Genomic DNA, 14,335 nt, shown 5'->3' on the forward strand with positions numbered 1-14,335 from the left:
GGCATAATCTGAAGACAACACGACTGAATTTCCGTGGGAAACATGGCTGTTGTCTCTTCCTGCGTGTATTGCATACGCCACAAGTAACACCGTGCCCTAATTTGCCTCCTTTCCTCGTACTGACATGACATGGCAGGACATTGTAGACAAAAGAAGTGCACAAACAACACTTCGGAAGGCGGGCGCTCTACATCCTTTGTCTCCATGACAGCGAGTGATGGGCAACTCCAGTAATGGTACAGACAGGAGCTGCTCATGATCGTACAGAGGGGTCGCTCAGTCATTCGCTAAGACTCTTACTTCTGGGCGTGCCTCTTGTACAGTTCTTATAAAATGACAGCGCTCCAAAATTGTTTTTTAGAAGCCGGTTTTCTCTAGGTTTAACTAAGTATACTATAGGCTGTACCATCGCCGATTGCCTGCACAGGCAAGCAAAGATCTACACTTGTTTTCCTCACTAAAGGTTCAAGATATTTCTAGTTTAGTAACAGGTATGTTGTATGTCACAGGTTATTGAACAATTATTTGCTTGTCAGTTTATAAGTTTGTGTGTGGGTAGGTTTTTTGGGCTTTATAAGGCATATAACTTTTGCAGTTAAGTAACCTGCTTTTGTTTTATTCGTAATACAAATTATAGTTTTTATTTCTGGTATCTCATATTTTTAAGATCGACTTTTTCAAGTACCACGTTTTGCCACCCCCATACCCACAGGATATTCAATACTTTTATTTCTTGTATTGTATGAGGCGGAGTTTTTGTTAGCAGTGAAACAATAAGTTAGTCGTTAGTACGGCGACAGGACCGTCCTTGAGTTATATGTACCTTACTTTGAGAAGGGGGTATTTTATATGGAAAACGACCGAGTGACCAGTTCTGTCGTCTGTCATTTAGTCAGAGCTGACGGAGCCGGTTACCGGACGAGACGTGCCTTCTTGTGACTGTCGTTTGCTTTTAACGACAACGTGAAGCTATGATGCCAGGCTGCACTGGGTTTAATCTGTGTTGTGGACTACGATGTATTCAGTTTAAACAAAAGCATTTTTTTCAAGTCAAAGCCGCACTTCCTTGTTTACTACATCGTTTGTTAAAGGTGCTGATAGTCTAAGATGTGACCGTTACCACAGACATACAAACGCGACAGCTGCAGGAAGTGGTGCGTGTTTGTAAGTTCTGAGCGGCACGAGTTCCGGGTGTCGCTTGGTGCCTTAGAGACCGCCGTAAATACCGTGAGGGGGGCAAAGGCACGGATATGGGATCACTGTTTGAACAGCGTATTACGAACAGCTGATAGAGTGACCGATTTTGCATTAGTATGAATTTTCTGAAGGGTACGAAGTCTGAATCTCGAGTGTCTGTCATTATTTTGTGATTTCAGACCTCAAAAGTGTTGACAACGGTTTGACACAAAACCAGTGTTATAATAACAGGTCAATAATTACTTGGGGGGGGGGGGTGCGCTTTACTGTCGTTGCCCCCTGGGACCGCTGAAGGTGGATGATTACTTTGGGGGAGGGGGCACCACCCGATAGACGCACTTGATGCCCGCTGTAACTGTACATGCCGAGGGGCACCGCAGAAGCTGTGGCCACTGGGCCGCTCGCCCTTTTCTGAGGCACGACCTGTGTGGGTCGGAACTGAGTGGCCACGTCAGTGGTTTTCAGGATTATGTTGGGTAGTAAGGCAGGTCACGTTTGGAAAGTGTGAAACCTGTTTTGGTGTTTGTCAAGAAATCCGAGGGGTGATGAAACGCACTCTAACTGCACCGTGGCAGTTGCTATAAACTCGGTGGCTACCCATTTATGCGTTTTTAAAAACTTGTGGTTGACACGTTTTACAGTAATGTTAAAACACAGTAACGGTTTATTTGAGAGGTCCGTAAATACTGCTGTCGACCACCAACGGTGCCCCAGCCTTGGTTGTGGTCATGTTGCATTAGTCTTAGATGTTTGGGGGGCTTCTGCGCACTGTTTGGTTTCAACACTCCATAAACGACCCCACAGCGAGGTCTATAAATCGTCTCCAAACTTTCATCTGCTTTGTGTGTTATGTCTTTAAATGTACACGTGCATTTATTATATTGTGTTTTAATGTTCGTGTTTACGTACTGATAATCCTAATTAATGCACTGAATGTTCAATTTTTATTTTTCAGGTTTTTGTAGTATGTTTATTAAGAGTTTCTTTACTGAAGATTGTTCTATGGAACATAAAGGGAACCCAATTATATCTAAACGATTCAGTGAAAGAGACACATTCAGAGAATGCTGATCATTTAACATCCTGCACTACTTGACTCAGGTAATATCATCCTTTTCTAAGTCTTTGTAATTTATAAGTAGAAACTGCGCTGGTATTTTCTTGACAATGCTAATGTACTGTTCTGATTTCAGTTTTATAAAATTGTGTAGTTTAGGGTGTAATATTGAGCTTCTCCCCAATCTGTATATTGAGTTTCCACCTTGTAATAGTCATACTTTGTAGGTCTGAGTAGCAGCACTGCTACAAGTAACAATTGTCTGCACTGGAATTTTACACCGTTTGTTCAGCTGCTGTAGGTTGGCCAGTTCAAATCATGAGAAAGTATGAATATATGATGCTTTAGTCACAGTTGGGTGGAGCAATTCTTACTTCCTTTTGTTGAGCATGAGTGGAGTGTTTATTCAAACTGTAACATCAACCTCTTTGAATACACCATGGCATACGACTTTGTGTTGTGTAGAATTAAAACTGTTATACACGTGCCCACCTTTTCTGCATGTTGTGTATCTGTGTGCGTATGTAGGTATGTGTGTATATATGTATGTATATGTGTGTGTGTGTGTGTGTGTACATTTCTGTTATGTGTCTAAATGTTAACATGGTGTATTCTTTTTTCAATTGTGAATGTGAGCTATAAACAAAAGTGTGACGCACATAAAATTGGTGCAACACCATGCGGGTTCATACATGGACATCCTTGCTTGTATATATTACAAGATCACCATATCTTACAGTAACGGGCATTTGCTTGCCTACTGCAGTTAAACACATAGGTTAGAAATTTCTTCTTGTTCCCCAATGTTTTGTTGCTTTCACACACAGGTGCACACATGCAGTAATTTTTCATTAGAAGTAGGATTATGACTTTAAGAGGTACCGTGAAGGCTTTCATGCAGGGAATGGAAACTAAACATATAAGACAAAATTAATAAACAATAGAGGCAGGATGGGTGTGAGACTGTTTAGAGATCATTGAACTGTAGGGTAAGGGGTAGGAACATGCCACAGCACAGAGAATATTTAGCAGTTTTAGACCCCACCAATACAGAGGAGAGTAGCACGGGGTATGTATTAATAGTGTTATACTGTCTGCATGGGGTATGTACTGCCTTTCAGAGGACTCCATGGATATCACAGATGTTAACGGTCAGACCCTTAGGAGCAGGAGGTTACCAGCTGGTGACTCATTATTGGTTTGTAAGCATATATTGAAGTAGCACATATTTTGAATCTAAATGATGTGGACTCTGCCTCAGGTTGTGGGTGCACAGTGTGTGGCGTATATTCTGAGGTAACACATGTTAAATGTAAGAAGTTGTTGTACAGTTGTAAATGTAGCACTGATGACCATGGGGATACAGAGCGAGACCTATTGAAGAGAAGGTTGTTAAGGTGTACAATAGCTCAAGAGGTGGTATTTACAGCACATTAGAAGTCACTTTGACTAGATGTTTTACTGGTTCTGGTTTGTGGTTTAAAGTAGCCATTGTACTGAGAGGTTTTGTGGAAACCACTGCATCATCATGAAGTGTTTCAGCCCTTCCTTTTCTTTTTAGGTTGGGCAGAGTACATTTGCCTTGTCTGTCCGTACAGATTTCTACAACGTCTTCCTTTTTGGGTTGATTTGTGCCTTTTAAGTAGCAGCCATGGTTGGATTTAAACCCACTGACGTTGCTCCCACTGCTGCAGTGAAGTTTGTGGGGGCTGGGACAGCAGCGTGTATAGCGGATCTAGTCACCTTTCCTTTGGATACAGCTAAAGTGCGGCTACAGGTAAGGAGATGTGAATACTTTGCAGCAGGCTTAATATCAAAGTGGGCAGAATATGTGCTTGCTGTAGACTGTTAAGAAACACAGCACTTCATTGGGGTGTAAAATTCCATGTTAAGAAAAACATAGATGGATTACTTGCATTCCAAGGAAAATTTGCAAATGTCTACCGATTCATTTGCAGGAAAATGTTTACATTTACCTGTTTGATATTTGGTAGTATGTGTGATATTCTGTGTGAGATCACCAATGCATTTGTGGTCTGTTTGTTGGTGTTTCCACTTGTACCCATCTGTTTGCCTCTAATGTGAGCTGCCAGCAGGCCCCACATACCTGACAGACATAACCCTAACACTGTCTGTATTAAATAGAGGGATTAGTAACACTTGAGGCAGTTGCCATGTGTTTTACATGCTTCATAATGTAGAAATGCTACAGACCTTTATATATACCCAGTGCAATAATGGGCTGTGCCCAAGGTTACTGCATCTGCCAACACTGCCAGCAGTGCATTTCCGATTAGGAAACTTGGAGCTTGGAGGGTCCATGGGTGAGTAGTTCCTCCTTCCTTGGGTGGGGGAGGGTCATATTTATGGAGAACTCAGCTGGTGCAGCAGACCCCTTGTGGTACTGCAGGTTGGCAGTTTAACAGTAGCCTGGGCTATAGTCACACAGGCAAGGGTTTGTATATTCAAAGTGCAAGTCTTCATGCCCTCAGCCCCAGGGAACAGTCCTGCTGTATACCCCACATTTGGACTTTGAGCATTTTAAATGTGTAGAAGTTATAACTATTAAAAGCATGTGAGTGTGTTAGATGAAAAATGCTCTTGTTTAGATATCTTGGGGCATTAGGGACCATGTGCAAAAATGAGGCAGGGATTGTAATGAGATTCAGTGTCAGTAGAAAAGGTGTAGTATTTTAAATTCTTAACTTTAATTAAGACCTGTTAAATAGTACACCAACTTAGCTAGTTGGCTAGTACACCTGTGTAGTTTCCCTGGCTAATGTGCAAGGAATTTTACAGTGTTGTAGTTATCTCTATTAATACTAAATAATGACACTGTAAATAGTGTGTGTATATGTAAAGACATAACAATTTCCTGGGATTTTAATTTATTTTATAAGGATATGGGCATGAATTATAATAATAGTTTTAAACAGTAGTATTATATCATAAGATCAAATATTGCAGGAAACTTTTTCGGAGGGCTCCCCCTGCAGTTCTGGTATTGCAAAAACTTGTTACTGTGTAACCAAATGTCACCCTGCAAACCTAATAGTTCTGCATACTGGGGAATGGAGCCAGACATAAACACGAAGCCATTAACCCTTGCATAAGCTGGTGTTTCGTGAGTTGGGCTCAGCCCAAAGTCACTGTGAATGCCTCATCACATTTTGTCATATGCAGATCCAAGGAGAGTCTAGCTCGGGAAAGGGTATGAAGCCTGCTGTTTACAGAGGGGTGTTTGGTACTATCAGCACCATGGTGAAGACGGAAGGCCCAAGGAGTCTCTACAACGGTTTGGTCGCTGGTCTCCAGCGTCAGATGAGCTTTGCATCTGTTCGTATTGGGCTGTATGACTCTGTAAAGCAGTTCTACACAAAAGGAGCAGAACGTAAGTATTTCTTGCAAAGGTATGACATATCACATGCAGTGTTTATGAAATGGTAGTGTGCCTGCATATGTTTATAAACAAGGTGAATAAAGAATTATTTTGTTCATCATAAAATGTTTGAAGGGTGGTGTGGTGGTAAAAACAGTGACTTGTAGTAGCAGGATAAGTTAACGTAGTAAAATGGTGGTGAAGACAGACTGACTGAAAGCTTTGATTGGTATAACTGAGTGCAGCTTTGTGTCACGTGTGTAGCGGGTATGTGTTTGCGTTTGGGTCTGTTACTCTTACAGCAAAGATAGGGTTTGGAAAGAATTGTCAAGGTCAGGCTGGCTTGTTTGTTGGAAAGCTGTAATGGCATGAACATACGCTAGTCAAGGATCACAACTTGAGTACTATTTTAAGGTCTGGGGGCCATTCAAGAGAGACATCATGGTGTTGGAAGGTTTCCAGCAGAAACCCCGGCGATATTGTAGTGTACTGGCTCACCAGATGCGCAGTAGCAAGCGCTGCCCCAACCCCGCCCCAGCTGGTTGGCGTCATGCTGTACTTATGAATAACCAAAAATGAAGTGGCTTCCTTGGCATGAATATGCATTTTGATGAGTAATCACAGTTATATTTAACATACATTTAAACTCCGTTTAAAGAATCATTAAGTGCATGCTTAGCTGTTTCAGCATAAGTTAACAAATGCTGGAATACAAGCGCTAAATTGACAAACTACAAGTAATTCTTAACCGCTGTATTACATCAGCTGTACCAGAGATCTCAGTAAATATAAACAATTACTTTCTCACCTTTGCTTTTGTGGGGGTGCTGCGCCCCCCCCCATATCCCTGCTATTTGAATATACCAACTCCACGAACCAACTACAAGGGGGGTGCAGGGGGGCTTGCCCCCTGCAAAAGCAAAGGGAAAAAGTAAATAGGATTAGTTGTAGTACTTTATGTTAAGCAAAAGAAGGTCCTTGCACACCGGCATTACAAATAAACTATCACAGGAATGTATAGTACCGAGCTGCTCATCTACATTCATTATATACATGTAATCACGGGGTAATATACATGGCATGCCAATCATGCCTTATTTCCTTACCACTTCCTAGGTTTTAGGCTTGTCAATCACCCTGTCCATGCCCACTCCTGCACGAAACGGACTGTGAGCCAGTACACTACAGTATTGCTGAACCCCCTTGTAAGGTTGCGTGGGTTGGGAAGTTGTACAACTAACTTGAAGAGATGGGTAGGCGGACTTTGATATAGACTTGTAAGCATATTACTGAAGAGTCAAGAATCTTGAGTAGAAAGGAAAAGGGGTGGAATGGGGCAGACCTTCGGATTGTTGGAGTCTGCTGCTTTGCATGCCTGTACTACTACTACAAAGTGATTGTTAACCTGTAAAATTGGTGATTAAGAGAATTTGTAGAAATCTTTTACTGTTAACTAGAACATTCTTGAGTTTGGTAAAGCCTAAGGTGGTCAGCTTAAGAAATGGGTGGTGGGTAATCCTAGTTTGCAAGTATGTCATTTATTCCTGTCCACCTGCTTATCCCAAAATAATTTGTCCAGAATTACTTTCTATTTCTGTTTTTGAACAAAAATAATTTTAGTGTTTTTTCATGGTCTTGTTGAAGTAGGGTGTGATTTCTGTTTCATTTACTTCATATTCTGATGACTTACCATGGTCATTTCTGGTTTGCTGTATGACTGGTCTGATAGCTACTTGTACATTTCTTGCATTAGTGGGTAAAATTCTTTATGCAAGATAGTTCTAGTTTTAAGGTCCAAGCTGTCTTTGGCATGTGTAGCCTAGCCAGCCTTAATTCATGACAGATACCACCTGCATCGTTTGACTGGAAATGTAGTACAATTAAGTTGCTCAGTTGTATTTATGGGTTCTTTCTTCCATCCCTCAAATTTTGGGAAATGTTGTAGACCACACTGACAGCTCAGTAATCACCTATGTATGCTACAATAATGTAACAGTTACTGACTTGCGCAAACTTTTACGTAGTTCATTTTGCATTTTCTGCTTCCAGTACTTGTGGCTTGTGAAGCAGAGTGCTGTTTTTGCCATAAAGATTTGTAGATAAGTATGCTCACCAGAATTTGGCATTGTTCTAGTACATGCCCGGTGATGCATCAGAAGGAAATTGCTGTATTTTTGCTACTCTGATGTCCAGCTGCGTGTCCATTTTTGGAATTGTGGCACGTCCTGGGATGTGTGCGCCTTTTTGTTGTCCTGGTCAAATTTCCAGTACTCCTGTTTGTGACTTAGCCATTTTTCTGAGAATGTAAATTAATTGGCATGCTTAATCATGGGCAGTTTTTATTTATGATCAGAGATGCCAAGTTTGACAGTTTTGATAAAGGATTGGTATTAATTTTCCACTAAAATAGGGAGAATTTTGTTTAGTTGCTTCTCTTGAATTGTCTGTTTCCCAGGGATGCCCGTTTCTGTTCCAGGTAGTTAGTGTAGGAATGGAACATACAGCTCCCAGCAGCATTAATGTGAGATGTGCAGCCTGATAAGCTACTGACTTTAAATTTTGTGTTTCATTCTCACAAGTATAGTTTTGTGTTTAAAACATTCTTTGTTTGGGTTTATCTCACTGCAGTGTGACCAGCTGTTTTATATTCTATGGGGATAATTAATGTTTTTGAAAGCAAAAGCCTGAATTGTAATGGGGGGCAGTTTCTGTAACGTATCAGCCATAGTATTTTCCATCAGTTTGAGAGGTTTTCTTAAAACTGCAGCAGCAATATTTATAAATATTTATGTGCTGCAGATGGCCACTTTAAGTGTGTCCAGGGAAAAGTTGCTCTTAAAAGCTTACCATACAATGACCTACAACCAAGCAATGTAGTTTCCACAGACGGAGCCATATTTCTGCGTTAGCCACATTGCACCTATTTGTTTGACTAGGGAATGCCAGTTCCCTTATGGAATTGGACTGGTGCACGGATCAGTGCTAGGTGACAACAGTCCAATTTGGCACTTACCCATAGTCTGTATCTTGGCCACAGGTGCTTCAGAGGTGTTCACTGGATGGGTTTAACGTGACTCAGAAGTGTGCTAATTGTACGCACCTATGAATCATGTTGTATCTGAGTAATGCCAAACTGCAGAGTACTGACAACTTCAGGGCAACGTTTTGAGTTTTTCCTCTTTACAGAGCTGCACTGTGGTGATTTCTTGCACTTTTGTTGGTGGATGCTTTACTAATGGGCAGGCTTTTATAATTTCCATAGAGTATGCGAGTCAGCTGTACTTCATAATACTTTTCCAAGAATGTGTTCTTATGTATGCCACTTTTTGTTGCAGATGCTGGCATTGGAAGTCGCTTGCTTGCTGGTTGCACTACTGGAGCCATGGCTGTTGCTATTGCTCAACCCACAGATGTGGTGAAAGTTCGATTCCAGGCTCAGGCCAATGTTGCAGATGGCAGCAAGAGGTATAAAGGCACCATGGAGGCCTATAAAACAATCGCCAAGCAGGAGGGAGCCCGTGGGCTATGGAAAGGTTTGCATATTTAATGGGTATAGTTTTGTCTGAAAGTTGTGTTGGTTAGCATTTTTGCAAGCTTTGCCTTTTTTTTTGTTTGCTTCTGCTTTCCCTTTTCTAAACTGTCCCCCAAGTGTCCTGTTTCTTTGAAAAAATGTTTATTCGTGTGTCGTTTATTCATTTGTGCACCAGTATCTCTTCCTTATCCTGTAACTTATCATTGTGTTCTCATTAAGCAAAGTATTACAGGAACCTCCTGTACTGGTAACGTGTCCTTTTTATTGTTTTCTTTCTTCCCAGTGCTGCAGGCTGCATGTTGGTGGTCCTTTTTATCGTTTTCTTCCTTCCATGTGCTGCAGGCTGCATGTTGGTGGTCCTTTTTTATTGTTTTCTTCCTCCCCCTGTGCTGCAGGCGTTGGTGGTGGCTGATTTTCTTTTTCGAATCTGTAATCATTTGTAAAGCCAGGCTGCAGCTGATCTTTGTTATAGAGATGACTGTTATAATACTTAGTATTTATTTCCTACCTATGAATGATTGAGAGTTCCAAGTGTAGCTTGTTTGCAGTTTTTTTGTGTCGTCACTTTTCCAGAGCTCCCCAATCACTGCATTTTTTGTTTGAAAAGCAGATCTCTTTGAATGACTTTTTTTCTGTTTGTTTAGGAACAACACCAAATATTGCTCGGAATGCCATTGTGAACTGCACAGAACTTGTGACCTACGACTTAATAAAGGACACTTTGTTGAAATCTAACCTCATGACAGGTTGGTATATGCAGCATTTGTCTTTGTTAATGCAAGGTGGTTTAATATATACAAGCCCTGTAACTACATAATGGAGGGTGAGGGAGCAAGAGTCAACAGGAGAGCAGAACATGTACGACCGTGTAATTGTGAAGGTGGGGACCTTTGCAGAGACTTGTTAGCCAGTTTTTAAAGTGGTCAGGATTTTTTTACTGTGTACACTTTCCTTCACCCATTGTTAAGAATGCTGTCTACAGATGCATCATTTTATCAATGTTTATGCCTTAATCAAGGCTGTTTCTCTTTTTTTCCCCCTTAGATAATTTGCCATGCCACTTCACATCTGCCTTCAGTGCAGGGTTTTGCACAACTATAATTGCATCTCCTGTTGATGTCGTGAAGACAAGGTACATGAACTCTGCCCCTGGCCAGTACAGTTCAGCCATAAACTGTGCAGTTACGATGTTGACAAAGGAAGGACCACTTGCGTTCTACAAGGGGTATGTAAAACTTGTTAATGTGCTGTGTGTGTATGATAGTGAAATGGAGAACGTCGGTGGGGTGGGGGTGCTGCATGGTGGAGATCCTTCTGCAGCACTTTGACTGTAAGTCTTTTTATTCTTGTGAAAATGTATTTATCCTTTGTTGGCTGGGTTAGTCTATTAGTCTCTTTTTTTTGGGGGGGGGGGGCTGAGATGGTATAACAATTTTTGCTGAATGTTTCCATACATGCATGGGAAGCTTTTACCAGTCATATTTTTTTCTTAAAATAACATCTTCTGCCCTTGGTTCCACTAAAAATGTTACCAAAGCTGTTTTTTCATTCTTACTGCCATGTCAGTCATGCCTATATTCTAACTGCAATTCTTTATATGGAAGGCATTTTTGGTCCTTGTTTTCCCTCCCAGCTCATGTGCTCCCAGTAGAGTAGTTCCTTTTAATTTCCTGTAGGTGCTTTCTGCCACATGTTGCCCATTTTCTGTACCATTAATTGTACTTTCTATTGGCAAAATCACCTTTCTGCACTCTTCACTGTATTGTTATTGTCACCTGCACATGCTAAAATGTCCAAAACACCTTGATGTCATGTATAGAGTACTGTCCTCCACAAACAAAGCAATTACTACCACACAGATTATGTCCATGAATTGGAGAGTTCTTTAGCGTTTTTTAGCTAACTCTATTTAAAACTCAGATTGCCAAAATGGACTTTTATCCCGTCTTTTATTTTTGTGTCTGATCCAGCATATTTGTATATAATAAAATAAAACAGGAATTGCAATACAAAGTGAGAGAAAAACAAGCTTAGTTATAAGGAATTCTTGTTCACATTTATGAGTATAGCTTGTCTTGGTTTTGAGCAAGAACAAAGACAGATTTTAGGAAGTCAGTGCTGGATAATTTATAGGTGGTAAGAAGCTGTGTATATGTTAGTTGATGAGGTACTTCTAGCCAATTTAGGCTGAAAATGTATGAATTTTGTCATAAAGCATTGTTCATGTTTTAATTTTTTTGATGCCTGGAGGTTAGTAAAGATGGGAGAGCCATAAAGAAGTGTGGGGAGGAGAAAATTGTAGTTTTGAGTCAGTGAGTTTTTGGCCAGGTAAAGCATCCCTAGTTTTTTATGTGTTTTTCTTATGCAGTTTTGTGTGTGTAGTTGGAATGTAAGTTTGCCATCCAGCATCACCCCTAATTTGCTATGGGAAGTGACTTCAGTGGTTTGTATTATCAAGAGAGGACTTTTTCATGAGAGAGAGAGATGTGGGGTAATAAAGTAGTAGTTTGGCCTTTTTTTGGGTTGAGTATGAGTTGTTACAAAGCCATGTTTCAGTGGCTGTTAACATGTCAGATGTGCAAATGAGTAGAATCATCTCTGTATTGTATCAGGGTGGCTTGTTTGGAAGTGTAGCGGGTGGTGATGAGGGGACCAAGGATAGAGCCTTGTGGTATACTGGTAGTGACTGGGAGGTAAGGAGAGTGTGCAGTGCCATTTTACTGACTGATAGCTATTGGGCAGGTAGCTTTTGAATCACAAAAGAGAACGAGTGGGAACAGTTGAAGTGCAGGGGTTTGGTGTGACGGACTGTGGCAAAACCTGTAAATGAGTCTGGAGATGAGTAGCTTGCTGTTATCTCCTGCTTTATTGACAGTGTCTCTGTAGGTTAGAAGGGCAGTGCTAACACTGTGAGGACAGAAGCCGTGTAGGGATAGGAGTTCTTCCTGCAGGAGATAGTCTAGCGATTAGTTTTCAATATATTTTCAAACTCTTCTGGCGAGGGAAGATGAGGTTGTTATTGGTCTAAAGTTACTATAAATGTCTGAATTTTCATCTTTGTGCAGAGGGATAATAATGAGACTTTTCTCAGAGAGAGGGAGCATGGAATTCCCGGATAGACCTATTTATTAAGGATTGAGACAGGACATGCATTGCTATCGGCTGTTATTTTTAGGTGCTCACTTGGAAGGTCATCAGCTGAAGAAGAGCCCGGTTTAAGTTTATTTTTATTCATTTACATTTGTTTACCGGGAGATGCCCGGGGAGTAGGGGCACAGGTTTGAAGGTGAAAGTGGGTGTGTTGAAATGTGGCTGCTGCACATTGATGAGATTAAATGTTGGAGAATCCTTGTTTAAAGATGCTGTGCTGTCTATAGAATAAACGTTGAACTGTGTTGCAGTTATCTGGAGTGAGGTTGGGGTTGAATTTGTGGCCAGGATAAGATTGAGGTGGTTCGTATTTTTGAAATTCTTTCCATTCTTTTTCTGTTCAGCATTAGAATTCTACTCTCTTTGGATAGCCACGTTGCATTTTTTATTTTTGGTCTTTTAGGTGCAAGGTTATTTAGGATATTTAGGAATGTTGTATTGAATTCAGTTACAGCATTGTCTAAGGGGGGGGGGGGATTTTAGGAAGTTCCAAACCTGTCTGTGATGATTCTTGAATTTTATTGCCCAATCCTTAAATTCTTTTTAATAAATGTGTGGGGAAATGCCAGTGCCTGTTTAATTTTAGTGTCTTGGTGTTGTTGTTTTAACAAGATAACACAGCACAGTTTCAGAAATGCCTGTTAAGACACATGCTGTTTTAATGTTTGCTGGAGGTAACATTGATGTGAGCCTTGAAGGCTGATGTGGGGATACAAGACCCCCAGCTTGAATGTTTGTCTAAATGTCAAGATGCGAAGAGCACGTCCTCCACTGGAAATTCACTGAAAGGAAGCTTTCAATACAACTATGGTTGCATTTGCTGTAATGGTATACACACTGTAGTCTTTGTACAAGTTTGCTTTACTAACACTTTCCTGGACTGGAATTTCAAGTGGGTAGTAGGACAAATTCTATGAGAGAGAGAGAAAGAGCAGAGATGGCAGTATACATTTTGAGTATAAACATTAATTTGAATTTGCCTGTTTGCATAAAGGGTATGAGGTACTGTATTGAGTTGTTTATCTCCTGTCAAAACTGGGTTAGCAAAGCTATAGTTTTTTTAAATGTACAGGAACTCAAGAGAGATCTAAGGCCTAATTATGTATCTTATTTTCTTCCCCTTAGGTTTATGCCTTCATTTCTGCGGTTGGGTTCTTGGAATGTAGTGATGTTTGTTACTTATGAGCAGCTGAAACGAGCTATGATGAGTGCCCGTGGATCTTGGGAATCTCCTTTGTAAACATGCTTATCAGCACTGATTTCTGGCTGTGGAATCAACACTGCAACACTTTTATACCTCTGTAGATGTTTATAGAGTTAATTTTTTTTTGTTTTATTTTTCACTGTAATTTGTGACCAACTGCATCTCCCAAAACCTGTAATAGCTTTTACCCTAGCAGTACTTTATTTTCTAGTTCTGAATTTCTTATTGTAAAAGGTTGGTGGTATGATCACTTTCCTTTGTATGCTTGTGGCACTTTTGTTATGGACCGTTTCATCCACTCAGACCATGTTTGGGACTTTTTCAGAATTTCAAAGAAAAAAAAAAACTTGAAATAACATAGCTCAGGTGTAGTCTTAAGATTTCTCTGTATTTCTTTGTTTTCCTGTGCATTTTTTAAATAAATATTGCAACATATATAACATTTTGACTGTCAGTGTCTGTATTAAAGTTGGTCGAAACTTTGCTTTTCATTCCTTGAGCAGCTAATATGGGTTACTCATCATTTTATCTCTTAACTAATCATAAGTGGTCTAAAAAGTGATCTAATATCTTCAGTGCAGATTACCAGTTATAGGTTCGTAGTTTTATACGTAGTGAATGACCACCAGCGTCTTTACGAATTTAGTTGTGCAACCTAGCCCAGTTTTGTCCCCACGATCCTTGGTGGTGGTATGCTAATTAAGGGTTAATTTTCCCAAAGGATACTGTCATGCATTTCCTTGCAAATAAGTTTTAATTCGTGGCTTCAGCACAGGTCATTTGTTTGGGTTGCCCTTTTGTAGGATGTTTGTGTCA

General features: G+C 40.5%; 1 protein-coding gene across 1 annotated transcript; it reads left to right on the forward strand.

Moving 5' to 3' along the window:
* Positions 1-340: 340 nt before the first annotated feature.
* LOC122803634 (mitochondrial uncoupling protein 2-like) lies at positions 341-13,961 on the forward strand. Its single transcript, XM_044073378.1, has 8 exons — positions 341-491; positions 2,153-2,298; positions 3,816-4,031; positions 5,438-5,645; positions 8,969-9,166; positions 9,810-9,911; positions 10,210-10,390; positions 13,441-13,961. The coding sequence occupies exons 3-8, from the start codon at positions 3,906-3,908 to the stop codon at positions 13,553-13,555; spliced, it is 930 nt and encodes a 309-aa protein (XP_043929313.1). The 5' UTR covers positions 341-491; positions 2,153-2,298; positions 3,816-3,905; the 3' UTR covers positions 13,556-13,961.
* Positions 13,962-14,335: the final 374 nt, after the last annotated feature.

Source organism: Protopterus annectens, chromosome 5.part1 (assembly GCF_019279795.1).
Source record: "Protopterus annectens isolate FY-2018-M chromosome 5.part1, PAN1.0, whole genome shotgun sequence".
NCBI classification, from domain to species: Eukaryota; Metazoa; Chordata; order Ceratodontiformes; family Protopteridae; genus Protopterus; species Protopterus annectens.